A 15,591-nucleotide genomic window follows, 5' to 3' on the forward strand; every position below is an offset into this window, starting at 1 on the left:
TTGACCTCAGTTATCCTTACTACGCATTCCATTTTGAAGGCTGGGTCTAGTTCACAAGTTTTCTTTCTTTTCTGCTGGCCTTTTTTTTTTATAGACCTCCTTAGGATTTTTAACTGCAGAGGATAAGTTTAAGCCGAGATCCCTGAACACGCTTGTTTGCTTTTTCCATAGGTTCCTTAGAAAGAGAGCTTGGACGGCATGCAAAGTTGTGAAATATCTGCAGACAGCACGGATGATCCTCTTAGTAGTGGCCTACGGAGAAAACGACAGCCTCGAATAGTAGTTATCGGTGCTGGGCTTGCAGGCCTGTCAGCAGCGAAAGCACTCTTGGAAAGCGGTTTCACGGATGTAACTATCCTTGAGGCGACTGACCGAATTGGAGGCCGCGTGCAAAGTGTGAAACTTGGTAAGAGCAGCATTTTTGGGAGTAATGCACTGGGCTTTCTTTATTCTGCTAGCAAGGCTTTGTGTTGTCATTAGGTTAATTTGACCTTGGAAATGTGCTTTTTCAGTCAACATGAACAAGCAAAAAGTTATTTGAGGTGTGATGTTGTCAGGAACATAAATCCTTGGGCTTCTTTCAGGGTGGGTGGGTGAATCTGAGCGATCTTGTGCATATCTTCCAAGGGAGGGCTGCTCCAAAACCATAATTTCTATAAAATAAAGACCTCGGTGATTGTTTTAATTTGTACAGGACGACCTCTGTGTAGCAGGTCTGTGAGAAGCGTTCTGTGATTAAGTAACTGTATTGAGACAGTTTCCACCAACGTTTTCAAGCTTGACTCTTGACTAGGAGCAGTCAGTAAATCTCCTGGCTAGTGAACGGCTGTTTCTCAGTGACTTAAATCACTTGCAAAGGGGCAAGCTCCAAGCTATTCTGTTTCACGAATAGCCCCATTCATTTCCCTAGAACTAATTTACTGTGTAGGGCACTACCCACTGTGAATCAGGCTGCTGGAAAAACCTCTTCAATGCATCCTTTCATCCTGATTTGCGGCTTTCCTACCTCTGTGGCTTCCTTTCTCAGTGTGTAATAAAGGTGCAGACGCTGGATATTTTAATCCAGTGTCAATTGGAAGGGCTTGTAAAAATCTCTAAATGCAAAAATACTGGAACTAACGTTACCCTTTGCAGCACCATAGTCAATGAAACTTTCCCTGGTATCTAGAAGGGCATTGCCTGTCTCTTCTCCACAGGGGGCAAAAAAGCTCTTCACTTTTACTGAATCGCCTTCCTGATTTCAATTAACTAGTTCTGTTTCTGATCCCACTCTCTGTATTCAATAACTTCAGCCTCTTGCTGCCCTCCTTTCTTTTTATTTGTCAGGTGCTTACATCACTTACTGTATTTTACTCGATAAACTCACCACAGTAAATAAACAGCAGTGTCCTATGAACTTTCAGAAGGGAAATGAATGAAAAGGCAGTCAGACAAATCTAATCTCCAGGGTTTGAATAGGGCACTTTACATTCTGCTGAGACTTGGCATAGAGGTGAGAATAGGAAGTGTGTCCTTTGCTCACAATACACTGTATTAAAAATATCCTGGATCATGTCTGTGAGAGGAGGGAAGTGTTAAAGACCTGAAATCTTCAGGGAGCAATATATCATTTTGTCAGGGCACCTGTGAAATAGTTTTGTTGTACTAGTATTGAGACCAGTTCTCTCACCTTTGGACACCTTCACCAGCTACTCATTTCTTTGCCTTTGCCGGGAATCTACCTCCACTTCGTTAACACTTCTTAACTAACATGAGACAAGAGCAGGCTTTTCAGTCTGGTGGAGATCCTGCAGTTTGTAGATGTAACTGTTACTTGCAGAGCAGAGGACTGGAATACAAAGTCTTGATCTTTTAATTCCTTTCTTAAAACTACAAACTCTCTGTCTTTTCTTACCTTCTGCAAAGTATCAAAGCTACACTGTGTGGGTACAGACTGCAGTTCTCTCCCAAGGTGGGTCCATGTTCTGGCTCCTTGCATGCTTTGTGGATTCACATGCCCTTTAGCCAAACAGTTTTGGAGCTCTGTTGGGTGGTGAAGAAATCTTCAGAAGCAGCACATGCTCAGAAACTCCTTATTCCCTGGTACAAGGGCAAAAGGGCAGCATGGTCACAGAATCACAGAATGACAGGGGTTGGAAGGGACCTCTGGAGATCATCTAGTCCAACCCCCCCACCAGAGCAGGTTCACCTAGAGCAGATTGCACAGGAATGCATCCAGGTGAGTTTTGAATATCTCCAGAGAAGGAGACTCCACAGCCTCTCTGGGCAGCTTGTTCCAGTGCTCTGCCACCCTCAAAGTAAAGAAGTTCCTCCTCATGTTTAGATGGAACTTTCTATGACCAAGTTTGTGCCTGTTACCTCTCGTCCTGTCACTGGGCACCACTGAAAAAAGACTGGCCCCATCCTCCTGGCACCCACCCCTGGAGTATTTACAAGCATTGATAAGATCCCCCTCAGTCTTCTCTTCTCCAGACTAAAAAGACCCAAGTCCCTCAGCCTTTCCTCACAAGAAATATGTTCCAGTCCCCTAATCCTCTTTGTAGCCCTTTGCTGCACCCTCTCCAGCAGCTCCCTGTCCTTCTTGAACCGGGGAGCCCAGAACTGGACACAGTCCTCCAGATGTGGCCCCACCAGGGCAGAGTAGAGGGGGAGGATAGCCTCCCTCGCCCTGCTAGCCACACTCTTCTTGATGCACCTCGGGATGCCACCGGCCTTCTGGGCCCCAAGGGCACATTGCTGGCTCATGGTCATCCTGTTGTCCCCCAGGACTCCCAGGTCCCTTTCCACAGAGCCGCTCTCCAGCAGGTCAGCCCCTCACCTGTCCTGATGCGTGGGGTTATTCCTCCCCAGGCACAGTACCCTCCACTTGCCGTGGTTGAATTTCATCAGGTTCGTCTCTGCCCGACTCTCCAGCCTGTCCAGGTCCCGCTGAATGGCAGTGCAGCCTTGCTGTGTGCCCGCCGCTCCTCCCAGTTTTGTGTCATCAGCAAACTTGCTGGGCTGTGTTTTCTTCTTCTGTACTGCCTGGAGCAGCAAGATTGTACCTGGGGCATGCAAAACCTGCTCACTTCTTAGAACTGGCTAAAGCTTACAAAAAACTGTTACAGAAGTGGTTGTTCCGGGTCTTCAACATAGGACCGTTTTGATCTGCTTGCCTAAATGGCATTTAAATGCTAAACTTGTCTTGCCACTCCCCTGTCTGCACACTTGACTAACGATCCGATTTACATCTTCAACAGAGCTGCGGTGGCACCTTCTCAGGGTTATATCCTAATCCTTCCACTCTCACTGAGCCGTGTAGTGTCTTGCAGGGGACAGTATTTTCCCTCAACTGCACAGAGTATGTTGCTACTCAGCACAGGGGAATAATTTGGATTTTGAGAGGTTTGGTTGATCATTTCTAGCACAGGTGAGGCAGAGGGTTTGTGTGTTTCTGGATTGTAAGTGTGTTTCTTGTACATGATCTATAACATCTGTATCCACTGCAGATATTTCACAACAGGATGCCCAAGAAATAGTCAGGGCTGCAAAGGGAAATGTGAAAGTTCCCGTATTCCTGTATTCAGAAGGCTTGTTACGCAATCTGTGCGTTCCTCTGGAAAATGGCTGGTATGGTATATTGTTGTGTATAGGCCTGTTTTGACTGCTGCTTGTGTCTCAGTAATTATATTCACAGAATAGGAAGCAGATTTTTCTCTGTTATTTGTTGTATTGGATGATTAATTTGAAGTAGATTAATACTGAAACTAAATTCTTTTAAGGCCCTGAAAGTAAATTAGCTATCTCTGTTTAAAAAGATGTTATTTAATTTTACAATTTTAAATAATCTATCATGTAACTTACACTGGATAACAACAGGCTTATCTGCTTGGTAGTGATGATAGTGAGTTTCTAAGTATTACAGGCAAGAATGGCTATTTTTAATTTGTTGGTATTTGATTATATTCCACACAGCTACTGAAAACAGGAGAACTTGGAACACATCATAATTGTTACCGAGCACCAATACAGTGGGACCTGCTGGCATATTTTTTTCTTCCAAAGATCAGGTGCCCCATAAATAAGAGCTATATACAGGAGGATTGTTGGTGTAGCAGAGAGCAAGCTCCTGACATAAAGCAGCAGGCAGTATTCCTGCTGCTGATCTGGCATGTGATGACTCGCAGGAGGATTGCATTAACAAGGTGACTGCCACATGCAATATTTATGAGCTTTGTACCTTTGGCTGCCGATGTACAGCAGTCATTTCCGCTAGGCTGGGTGCTCTGGGAGTGTGTTGGAGTTTGCGGCACCTTAAATATTCACACGTTTGTGACTTGATGCTGCATGCTCTGAAGCACACGCTTTGTTTTAGGTACACGTAGAAATCCTGTGCTCTTGAGTCCTGTAATGCATATTTTGAAGGGCAATCAGCACGCTCCTTAATGACGAGGTGGTTGCTTGAAAAACAAGAGACGTGGAGCTTCCCTTGGAGGCAATGTCTCCGCTGGAGAGCAGCATTTCTTGGAGCTTTCACCTGTTAAACTTGACTGCATTATAGCATAGTGCTGCAGTGTCTTTCTGTCTGAGCATATATTTACATGTTAAACAGTATATGATGACTGGTAACTTCACAATCCTTTCTTCATCAAGCAGGATCCTATTAACTATCCCCCTTAATCAGGCATTCACACACCTCTGCAGAGCAAGCTGCAGTGTGGTGTTGTCTGGGGTGCTGGGAGAACACAGCTTTGTCAGACTTTGAAACAGTTAGCTTTGGACTTCTGAGAATGTATAAAAATGTGGGTGGAGGACATGACCCAAGCTTATTTTTAGCACCTCCTTTCAGCTGCTGAACATCTCCCTGTGCTATCAGTCCAGTTGTGGTAGCGCTGGCTTAGGTGGGGGCAGAGCCCTGGTGGAAACCCTGTTAGTTATAAGGAAGGGAGAGAGTGGGACTGACCAAACTCTCTGTGTTTTGCAGGCAGAGAGTATAGGTGATGAAGACTAAATGCATTTAGCGTTTAACCTGACAGTACATCTTTCTAAAGAACCTGATTTAAGTTTTCAAAGGCATAAATAATAAAATATAACCTATTTACTCATTTGGGGAATGGAAATGCATTTTTGTATTGCAGTTAATCTGAGGTATATTTGCAAATAATATGCATTTTTAATCACAGGACAAGGTTCAGTATGCAGGCCAATGTTGCTATCCCAGGGCAATCCAATTTTTTTCCTGTATCTCCGTGCTGTAGATGCTTTTCTTCCTGTGTCTGGGTATCCATCCCTTCCTCTCGAATACAGTGGATATTTGAAGTCTTTAGGTACTCTATTCTTTCCCTACGACTTTAATATTTATGTAAGTATTCTTATATGTCCTTTTTGCAATAGTACAGCGTGGCATCTTACAGCTCTTTTCCTTCCCACACCCCCTTCACTAGTACATGGCTTGTGCTGCAGTACATTCTTCACTCTCTGGTCATATTCTTAAGTGCAGGTTTAGAGAAGATGATTTAGAAAGGCCAAGTAGCAAGGATAGAGCAGCTAGCAACAACCATGGTAAGAACTGGGGACCTAGAAGATTCTGAATTTTGCCTTACATATCAGAGGTGTGTCACTGTGATGTATCTGTGTTGGAAACATCCCATCCTTCTAGTACTATCTAAACTTGCATCCTGAAGGACTGGTTTGAAGAACACTGGCATTGCCCTTGTCTAACAGAGAAAACTCGCTTAAGTGATGTTCAAACATGTGGTGTCCTTGAGCAATTGTTCTGGTTTGCACACGTACATTTTATTTAGGGTTGAGTTTGACACGCTTTCAGAAAAACGGGCTTCTATAACTAGTCTGCTTGGTTTACTCTCCTGCAGGGCACGCCACTTTTGAACTGGGAGCTACGTGGATTCATGGTTCACATGGAAACCCAGTCTATCATCTAGCAGAAGACAATGGTTTACTTGAAGAGACTACTGATGGTGAGAGAAGTGTTGGACGGATCAGTCTTTACTCCAAGAATGGGGTGGCTTATCATCTTACCAACAATGGGCAAAGGATCCCGAAAGATGTGGTTGAAGAATTCAGTGATTTATACAACGAGGTTGGTATTCAGCTGCTTTGTCAGGTTGTAGATTCGCCTGAAATACTGGGACCCCTTGACAGTTATAACGTTCCGGGTACTGGACAAAGGTAGAAAACCAGTAATGTCTTTAATTTCTATGCAAAAAAACCAACACTTAGTTTGCTCTCATCTGTTGTAACTATACCCTATTCGTCCCTGATGTGGGATTAACTCACTGTTGTTAAGAAGAACAATCTTTCCACATTTGTCATCAATTTAATCACTTCCAGCAACTATTGCTGGGGAGATCCAGTCATTTGCTCTAGAAAGTTGCTACTTAATTAAAAGGGTAAAAGAGGGATCAAATTACTAAACAAAGTAGAACGTAAAACCTTAGCAACAACCAGCTAAATATTGTAGCCCTGTGACGTTTTATTGCTGTTATAAATACCATAGTGTGCTGTGTATTGTAGGAATTGCAAGTTTTCTTGCATCAGAAGGAAAGGAACATCTTTTCTGGTAGAGTCAGACCAGTGTGGACTTCAATTTAAGGTTATTTTAACTTCTGCTCGATGTTCAGTGACATCCTCTTCAGGAGGGGGCCCTCAGTATGTGACAGAAGAGCCAAATAGAAAAAAACCCGAACTACTACAGATGCAGAACCTAAAAATACTAAATAGAAGCCTGCAAGATGGAAATGAAAATGCTTGTTTAGTGGAAAGATTAACCTCTGCTAAAAAAGCAATGAGCCAATGTTAGACTCAGACAAAAAAGCTTAAATTTACTTTCATGTAACTCAGCACTGCTGCTGTCAACTTAGTATTTCTTTCAGAGGGAAAATGGGGTTTCTTACTGATTTGTGTGTTGAGCACATATGAAACATTGGTATTAGTTCCGTCTGCTTTCAGTAGGAAGTTTGGCCTTAGGTAGAGTGAAGTGAAAGAAGGAGGCTTGCCAAAGTTAATTATAATTATTCCCTGCATTTTTTTTTTTTTTAATGCCACTTATGAAGTACATTTGGGGGGGTCAATGCAGAATGTCTAGTCCTCTAGATAATGTCATCTCTCAGTGGGTTATATAAAGTAGAGCAAAACGTTATTATTTTCATCAGGCTGTAGCCATGCCTAAAGCCTTCAGATTTTCGTCTAACAGTGAACTTCACCAGTATTTGATGCTTGGCTAAACACACACTAGATTCAGGTTATTCTTGCATATTTCATGTTTAAAAATATGTCCATGAGCATTTAGAAAGCCACCAAGAGAAAAGTCCCTGTAGCCTGTAAAGAATTATGAAGAATTGAATGGGGAGCAGAAATGGGGATTTTTTTGTTTGAAAAGACTTTTGACACTGTCCTGGGTTTCTGAACTGGAATCTGTGATGGGATGGCACAAAATCATTTCCGTTTTAGAGAGAGGTAGTAGGAATTTCAACGAAACCTCATTATGGAAGGAATTTAGCAACCTGCGGCAGGGAAGGAATTCTTCTTGGACAAAATTAGGTGGAGGTAATTAATCTGAACAACTTTTTCATATTACTGGATTGAAAATAGAACCAGAGCCAGCCAGGAAAAAAGACAGGTGAGATGTGTGTGGAGCAAGATTGACAGTAACTAAGACTAGAAAAGGGAGAGGGAGTAGGTGAAAATACTCCAGTGAGCAGCATTATTTATGTAAATGGAACACCGTCAAACTGCATGCAGTGCTCAGTGATCATCCTGTCTCAAAGATGATAGGAAAATCTCCAGCAAAGGGAGGGTGTCAGAGGCAGGCAGACTCTGAAATGAGAAGAGAATACAAAGATGAGAGGTACTTAGTTGTGAGATACAGCTGGTAAGAGAAAGGCCAAAATAAGGTGTCAGTGTTTTAGAAATTATTAATTTGGTAAATCTACTCTTTCTTTTAAAGCAAGAGAAAGGGGGCAGCCAGTGACATGAGAGAACAACACATTAAAAGTTAATCTTCTTTATGCAACACATAATTAGCTTATCGCTGCCACAGGATATCTTTATCGCTAGGAGACAGAAAAGGCTTTCACATTTATGGATTGTAAAAATGTCTACAGCTACTCTCTGCGATAAAAAGTATGTAAGGGACAGCTTAAGCCAAGAAGAGGACATCAGCCAACCTCTTAATTGCTGTTGCTGGGGAAGTGCTTTCTCTGTCTTCCTTCAAAGTGTGCTGGAATTTCTTGCAGGGGCAGCTCATGTTTTGTTGAGCTTCTTGTCCCAGCCTCTTTGGGGTGTCAGATTGGACCATCTTCAGTGATTTAAGACAGCTGACAGTGGTTTCTTCCCTGCACCGCATAGGAAAGGTGGGAATTAAGGCAAGCTACGTCATCTCCTTAAAACCTCCAGTTAAAAAAGACTGTATGAAATACAAGTGCCCCGGTGGGTGGGCAGTCAGGAGCATGTGCAGCAGGTGTGTGGATTTGGGGACCTTTTCCTCTGGCATAAAGTGTAGAGAATGTGTCTGTTTACACATGCTGAGTCTGCCTGGTGCATTTCTGGTTTGTGTTTTGTTGAGTCCCCCACACCCCAGCATTTTTTTTCTTTGCATTTTCACTAGAGTCCATTTCATCATTTTTTTTCATCCTGGCTGGCCAATACTCTGTTGCTTTAACTGGAGATGAAATAGGTGCTGGGGAGGAACAGTAGGAATTTGGTCTTCAGTTCTGCGTCTCTTTTCTGTTGAGGAGGTAGGTTTTTTGAGAGGTGCTGTTAGAATGTCTTGAAGTTGTCCATGATAAAAAAACATCTTACAGATCACCAAATCCTGAGTTTAGGCTCCTCCTCTGCCTCACAGGAGCTCCCAAGACCCTTTTCAGAGTCTTGGGGTAGCTTACTGTTAGCAATCCCACCATCACATCATCTCATCTCTGAGGCTGCATCTCCCCCTTTAGAAAAGGCTGAGAAAGCAAAGGCTGTGACACATGCTGTCCTGGCTTGAAAAGAAAAAAACAAACCAAAACAACCAGCAACCACATGATGGACACAAAGCCTAATCAGGAGCACTGGCATTAACAGTGGAAAATGTAGTCCTGAATGAACGGGGCTAAATTTGTCACAGTTTCAAATGCCTGCCCTCCCCTGCACAGCCAGCTCACTTCCCATGCGCTCACACACTGCCCTTCTTTCGCTGCAGCTGCTGCCATGTGTTTGGGCTCTAGCATACACCTTCTGCTCTGCTTCTCCATCTGTTCTCTCTCTAGCCCCAGTTATCTTGTCATCTGGATACCAAATTCTAGTGAATGCAAAGTGCAGAGGGTCTCCCTTGAGTATTTCACTTGGGTATGTGGAGTCACTGAAGCTGGACCCTAGCAAGGCGAGGTCTCTCCTCTATGTGCTGAATTTTCCTGGTGTGAAAGGCAAGGCACCCCAGTACCTCCAGAGCTTTGCCTCGCTAGTTCATTTGGAAAGTTCTTGTGCTTTTTCCAGGCACTTGTCCAATCTTTTTTGGCTGGCTTCTTCTACTTCAATACAAGTTTTGCTTCTTTTTGTTTGCAGTAGCCTGAATTTTTAATAGCTGTAGGGATGCCTCACAGAAGCCTTTATTTGGTTACGAGGAAGCCGAGCAGTAAGACTGCTCAGCTCTTCATTTCTGTAGCAGAAAGTTCCCTATGAGAGGCTGCCTTAACTGAGGGGCTGTTGCACTGCTTTGAAGTCAGTCAAGACCTATCATGAGCTTGTGACAGAGATGACCTGAATCCTCCTCTGTGAGAGCACTAGCAAACTGAGCAGTGCCTGTAAGGAAGGTTTCCAGTCCTGCAGAGCAGCTACCTGGATTTCCAACCACACGTTGCCAAACGATGCACCATGAGAAAGGGCATTGAGCCTGTTGTTGGCAGGACAGCTCTCCAGCCACTGTTGTTTTACAAATAGCCTTCTTAGACCATGTACTGTGTGGGGCTGGCACTGCTCAGGGTCATCATCTGTCCGTTTGGTCAGCCTCTCAAAGGAAGGGGACACCAGCATTGGAAGGTTCCCCAGGGTGTGATGTCCGTACCACATATTCATAATCTTCCCACCTTCCTCTACACTCCTGCTAGGATAACTGGGGGTATCCTGGGGCTGGGGGAGGATTTTGGCCTCTGCCTGCTTATACCGCATCTGCATGACCCTCAAAGAAAAGTGACAGGAATGTGACCTCTGAGGGTAATGTCTGCAGCTTCACTGCCTCTGTGTGTGTATAACTGCTGGGAAAATGTGAATAGGGACAACCCATCTCAGAGTTGCTCTTCTGTCCCTGCTAAATCCTCATTTCCCTCTCCAAAGAGGAATTAAAGCCAACTCCCAGGTATTTGTGAAGGGTGGGAGGGAGGTGGTGAGCTTGACTAGTTAAAGGCAGGTGAAAAATCACACTGCTTTGCCTGCCCAAGAATTTCACAGTCCATCAGCCAGCCTGATTTAGAAAAAATGCCTATTTTTACTTAGGCTTTTCAGTAAGGATATGATCCCTAAAGACCTGCTTCACAGGAACCCTCCCTTTAACAATCAGCTAATTAATGGCCTTGTTATCTGTCAGCTTTCTCCTGTGTGCTGCGCAGTTTCTGGGAGACGGATGCAGCCAAAAATGACAAAGTTTTCCACCCTTCTCACCCCCACCCTCTGCTGGGCTTCGTGCCATCCCCAATTAAGCTCCAGTGCCTTGCCTTGCTTTATCATAGAAAGCAGGACCAAAGGGCCACTGCGAGTCACTGTTCCCTCCCTGCCCCTCTATTGCCCTGACAGATGTCTGGCCTGGTAACAGCATGGACCTATCTCCATCGGGGGTTTTTTACTGACCGGGGATTAAGTCACTGCAGTTTTTAAGCCAAGTAAGACAAAGACAATGGTACGGATTGTCACCGGTGCTAACAGGAAGGAGCATGGATTGGGATGTGCTTTCCTGACCTCCTTCAGTGCTGAGAAACTTCTTTATTTAGATTTGTTCTTCCTAAGAGACTGCCTCTTCCTGTGGTGGAGGAGCACGTATGTAGTAAACACGTGTAGGTGGAAGCCTGTAGGTAACAGAGAGGACATCCCTGGTGGTACCCATGTTCTCTGCAGAGATCCTGGTTGTGGGATGTCCCAAAGCTGGTCAGAAACAATACAGAAGATCTAAGCCGAAGTGGAGCCATTGTAAGGTTATGACCATTCAATTAACTCCTTTTAATTTCTGATCTTCAGCCTCATTTCCCCACAGGATTGTATGCAAACCCTCACAATTAGGGATGAAAATCTGCATAGAATGAATAGTCATTTGAGATATTCTGCATCTTTTGCTTCTGCTGATGGTTCTTGCAGAGAGGCTTCTAGGGCTAGTTGTTCTGCTGAAACCCAGAGGAGCTTTGGAGCAAGACACAATTAGGTCATTGTGCTGGGATGTGAGTTTGCCAGTGGTAGGAGCTGGGAGATGATGCGGTCTGTCCTTATTTTTTTCTTCCTGCTTGTATTAGGTCTGTGATAATAGGAAAGGGAAATCAGTCTGGACTGTATATGGTGTAGCTCTCCTTGCTGATGGGCCCGGTGCTCTCAGTTTGGATGCATGGATATTTTGTAGAGTTAACTAGGAAATCAGCAGAATCTTTCAGGTAGTTCTTGATGCTGCCTTTCAGCAGGCTTTTTTAATTAAAGCCCACTTGAACTCTCTCAGGAATCCTTCTGTCATCACATCATGATGAAATGATTGAAGGAGAAAGCGTGTTCAAATCTCACGAATGCCTAATACGCATGACTTCAGAGGCGGACCCATAGGCATGATGATGCTTTCTGTTACTATGAGCAGTTTCCCATCCAAGGAAGCAAAGCCCAGGTAACTCAACTCCAGACAGAACAATTCTGCTCCTACTTCATTAGAAACCTACTTTAAATGGGACTTCTAGTGAACCTTTTCCATGGTTTCTTTTACAGGATATGTTCACTGCATGTGTACATTAAAGAATACATGTTGAGCATTTTTTTGATTCTTTTATTATAAGAAAGTATCTCTTAATGTAGGAGCTGCTGTTGGTTCTCTTCTTGCTTCTTTCCTACAACAGCTTTACCTTCTGTTCTTCATCAAATGGTTCAGCACCCCCAAGAAGAGAAAAGCAAAGAAATAACAGGGATTTTGAGAAAAAATAGTAAGTCCTGGTGGTGATTATACTTACCTGCTGTCTGATTGATGGGACAACATATATAGGAAAGACTTTACTTGATGTTTACAGCACAGACAACTGTGCATTTCTGCTCTTTTCTGTGTTGGTCAATGAAGAATACAACAGTTAATAAAAACATACCCATGGCTCACTTATCCTTTTGGCCAAATGGTAGCTGGATTTTAACACAGCTTTGCTTGTCTTGTGAATGCGTTATCTGCTTACAGTGTGCAATCGGCTTATGAAGGCTGAGCTGCATTATGCTGACGCAAGGTCTATGCAGCTTGTACTTGCTGGAAGTGGTTTGGGCCTCAGAAATCAGTGGATCTGAGAACCGTGGGATGTTGAAACTGTCAAAGAGCTTTTGACATTTGGGAACAGAGAAGACACTATTTCCTTTCCTTTGCTGGAAGCCTTCATTTCATATAGGGCATTGGTCTCCACATTCTTTTCTGGAAATGTCCATGGAAGACTGTGTCCAAATCAGTGTCTGTAGTTACCTTTTGTATTCAGCAGTTCTACTCAATTTTCTTGTGATTACTTCTTTGTTTTTGTAGTTTATTTTCCCCTTTTTTCCATCTTTCACTTTTTAATTGTTTCCTCCTCGTCCCTTACTTGTCCTTATCTACTCTCCTTTCTCCATTCACTCACAGACCTGCTCTCTCTTACTCCTACCACTGCCATGCATTTTCCATCACTACCTCCCTTTCCTCATCATCCCTCTATTTTGCCTCCTCAAATTCACTTTGTTCCTAAAACCCAAGAGAAAATCAAGCTTCTGGGGAGCATGAAGGTGGGAAGAAACTAAAACATGGTGAATTAGCCATATCAGCAGAGAATGGGAAGCTATAGGAGCCTTTGAAGGAGAGGCTGCCACAGTGTTGCTGTCCTCCTACCAGGCATTTACTTTTGAGTTGAACTCCTCAGTATGTCTGAACGATCTGTCTCCAAAAAAGGATTGTAAGTTGTAATCAAACCATCTTTGACAGGAAAAACTCACCAAGCAGGCATCTTGCCTCTCTATTTGTAAGTGTACTGTGTACATCTGTGACATGATATAAATGAGAAAGTGACTCATTCTGGACAAACAAGTCATTAATGGGATGAGTTGCACTTCTGCGAGGCATATTTTAAAAGCTTTCCTGTGTTAAAAGATTCCTGGGAGTTTTTCCATGGAAATAAGGGGCCATGATTCAACTGCAGGCTCTTCTGGCAATCTTACAGACAGAAGTACTGATTATTCCAGACAGCCACAAGCAGGTGGCCAAGGTGGATGGTTGTTTTCTTGCTTTTGAGTCGCTTGTACAGTGGAAAACTGGGGTTAATAAAATGTCAGGAAGATCTCCTTCAAAGAAGAATGATTTGTTAGAAGGGGATTTTTCTTGTGGGTCCTCCTCAGGCTGGCTCCTGGTAGAGGGCTACTGGAGATGTCATTGTTTTTCATGGATCTATATCTGTCTTGTGCTCAACAAGTAAAATGTGTGTGCATACAAAATTTCTTTGCTAAGCCTGTGTTGGTTGCTTTCTGTTTTTCAAGGGACAAAGGAAAAGTAACTATGAAACTGAATTCCCCCATCCTGGTGGATTCCTGGGCATTATTGCTAAATAATGGAGAGGGTGAAAGGGTTGGTTCCAGGTTAGAGCAGTCAAATGTATGGGCCCCGCAACCTGGGATTGCACCTGAGACACTAGGGTGGGAGAAGACCTGGTGCTTTATTGTCAGATGCGAGGAAGTACATGGGTCCTGCTGCTTGAGTTCGCTCCCAGTAGACTTTGGATGGAGACTGGTGCCAAGTCAGGCTGTGACACTGCTCAGCAGAGCCAGAGATTACACATAGCAAACCCAAACCTGTTCTGCGGAGGTGCTATGCAGTCTGCACTTACTTGGCTTACTGATCCGGCTGCAGCATCTAAACAGCTGGTTGAACAACAAGCTTTAGCTACTGAAAAAGGCAGGACTGCCTCACTTGGTCTTCAGCAAGTGATAGAATGGACATGCTCAAATTAAAAAATAACTTAATAGTAAGTTAATGACTTAATAGTAACTAGACTGTTGCAGGTGAGTAGGGTTGGTTATCTTTGCCTGGAGGAAGTGTTGCTTCCTACCTTCTAACCAGCATAGCTGTGGGTGCAACTTGACATGGCGTTGGAGCAGAGTGCACAGAAAACTGCCAAAGCTGATCTCTAAAGCTGGCAAGAGAAGGTGATCTGAATGTGCTGGTTTTGGATGGAAGAAGTTGTATCCTGCTTGGGGCTTGGATTCTGCTGTGAATCACGTTGTCCGTCTTTCTGTCCTGTCTCTGGCAGGTCTATAACCTGACTCAGGAGTTCTTCCAACGAGGTAAACCAGTCAATGCTGAGAGCCAGAATAGTGTGGGCGTCTTTACACGGGACGTAGTGCGCAAACGTGTCAAGGCTGATCCGGATGACACAGAGGCCGTCAAGAGGCTGAAGCTAGCCATGATCCAGCAGTACCTTAAGGTGTGTGTGCACGTTCTTGTTTTTTATGTTTTAACTAAGAGCAGACAAATCTTGAACCTCAGACACTTAGCTAACCCTTGCCCATCACTGGGGAATTGCTTTCTGTGGTCTCTTTCTTGCAGCTGGGGCAGTTTGTGTCCATATTGACAAATTTTCCTTGTGAGGCATATCCGAAGGCAGGGGGCTGCAAGAAATAATGCCTTTATTCTTTTTTTTTTTTTTTTCTTACCTTAAACTTCTGGCTTTCTAATTAGATGGGGATTTCCTAGGCCCTGTTAAATTTTGTGGTGTGATTTAACATTTTCTTACCACCTGAAGCTACTCTATTGTCAGCTTCTTTTAGTTATGTCTTGTGCCTTACACCTGGGACCCCAGGATCCTGTCTGAGTGTCTTTCACCCCCTTCTGCCTCTGTCCATATCTCAGAGACCAGAAGAAATGTAACTTTAATACTAGTAATTTGCTGAAGAAATCCCTAGACAGCATTTTGAAGGTAAAGCAATAAAATCAACGGTAGATTGTATAAACCCATGTCCTAATCATCTTTCCTCACGGCTTCCTTAGTTCTTTTTGTCTCCTTGATGCCTTGGCCTAAGTGAGATCTCTGTGGGATGAGGACTTAATGCTGCATCAAGCACTCCACAAGTAAAGTGTAACAGTCATTTGTATTTCAATTATAATGACTTAAAGACTTATGAAATGAGGCAGGGGAGGCAAGCAGGACTCTCTGATGTGGGTAAGTGTATGGTATTCACTATTTACGGGTGGGAAGCTGAAACAAAGAGAGAGGAAGACCTAAAGAGTCTCACAGGAGATCTGTGATAAAGCTGAGATTTGAACCCAGGTGTCCTGAGCGCTGTTCTGATATCTCAGTGTCCTAACCCAAGAGCTTGTATCACAGGGCATCTCCACAGCTGCCACATAAAGACTAGTTATTTATTGTGTTATCCATGTAA

The 15,591-nt window shown here is 43.7% G+C and overlaps 1 protein-coding gene across 1 annotated transcript in view; it reads left to right on the forward strand.

The window, feature by feature from the left end:
• The window catches only part of SMOX (spermine oxidase), a 46,994-nt gene that overhangs the window by 20,629 nt on the left and 10,774 nt on the right, over positions 1-15,591 (forward strand). The window contains exons 2-4 of the mRNA XM_059817842.1: positions 172-406; positions 5,853-6,079; positions 14,463-14,636. Coding sequence (XP_059673825.1) covers positions 199-406; positions 5,853-6,079; positions 14,463-14,636 — 609 coding nt within the window. The 5' untranslated portion in view covers positions 172-198. The remainder of the gene's footprint in view (positions 1-171; positions 407-5,852; positions 6,080-14,462; positions 14,637-15,591) is intronic.

The sequence above is a fragment of the Gavia stellata genome, chromosome 5 (assembly GCF_030936135.1).
Source record: "Gavia stellata isolate bGavSte3 chromosome 5, bGavSte3.hap2, whole genome shotgun sequence".
NCBI classification, from domain to species: domain Eukaryota; kingdom Metazoa; phylum Chordata; class Aves; order Gaviiformes; family Gaviidae; genus Gavia; species Gavia stellata.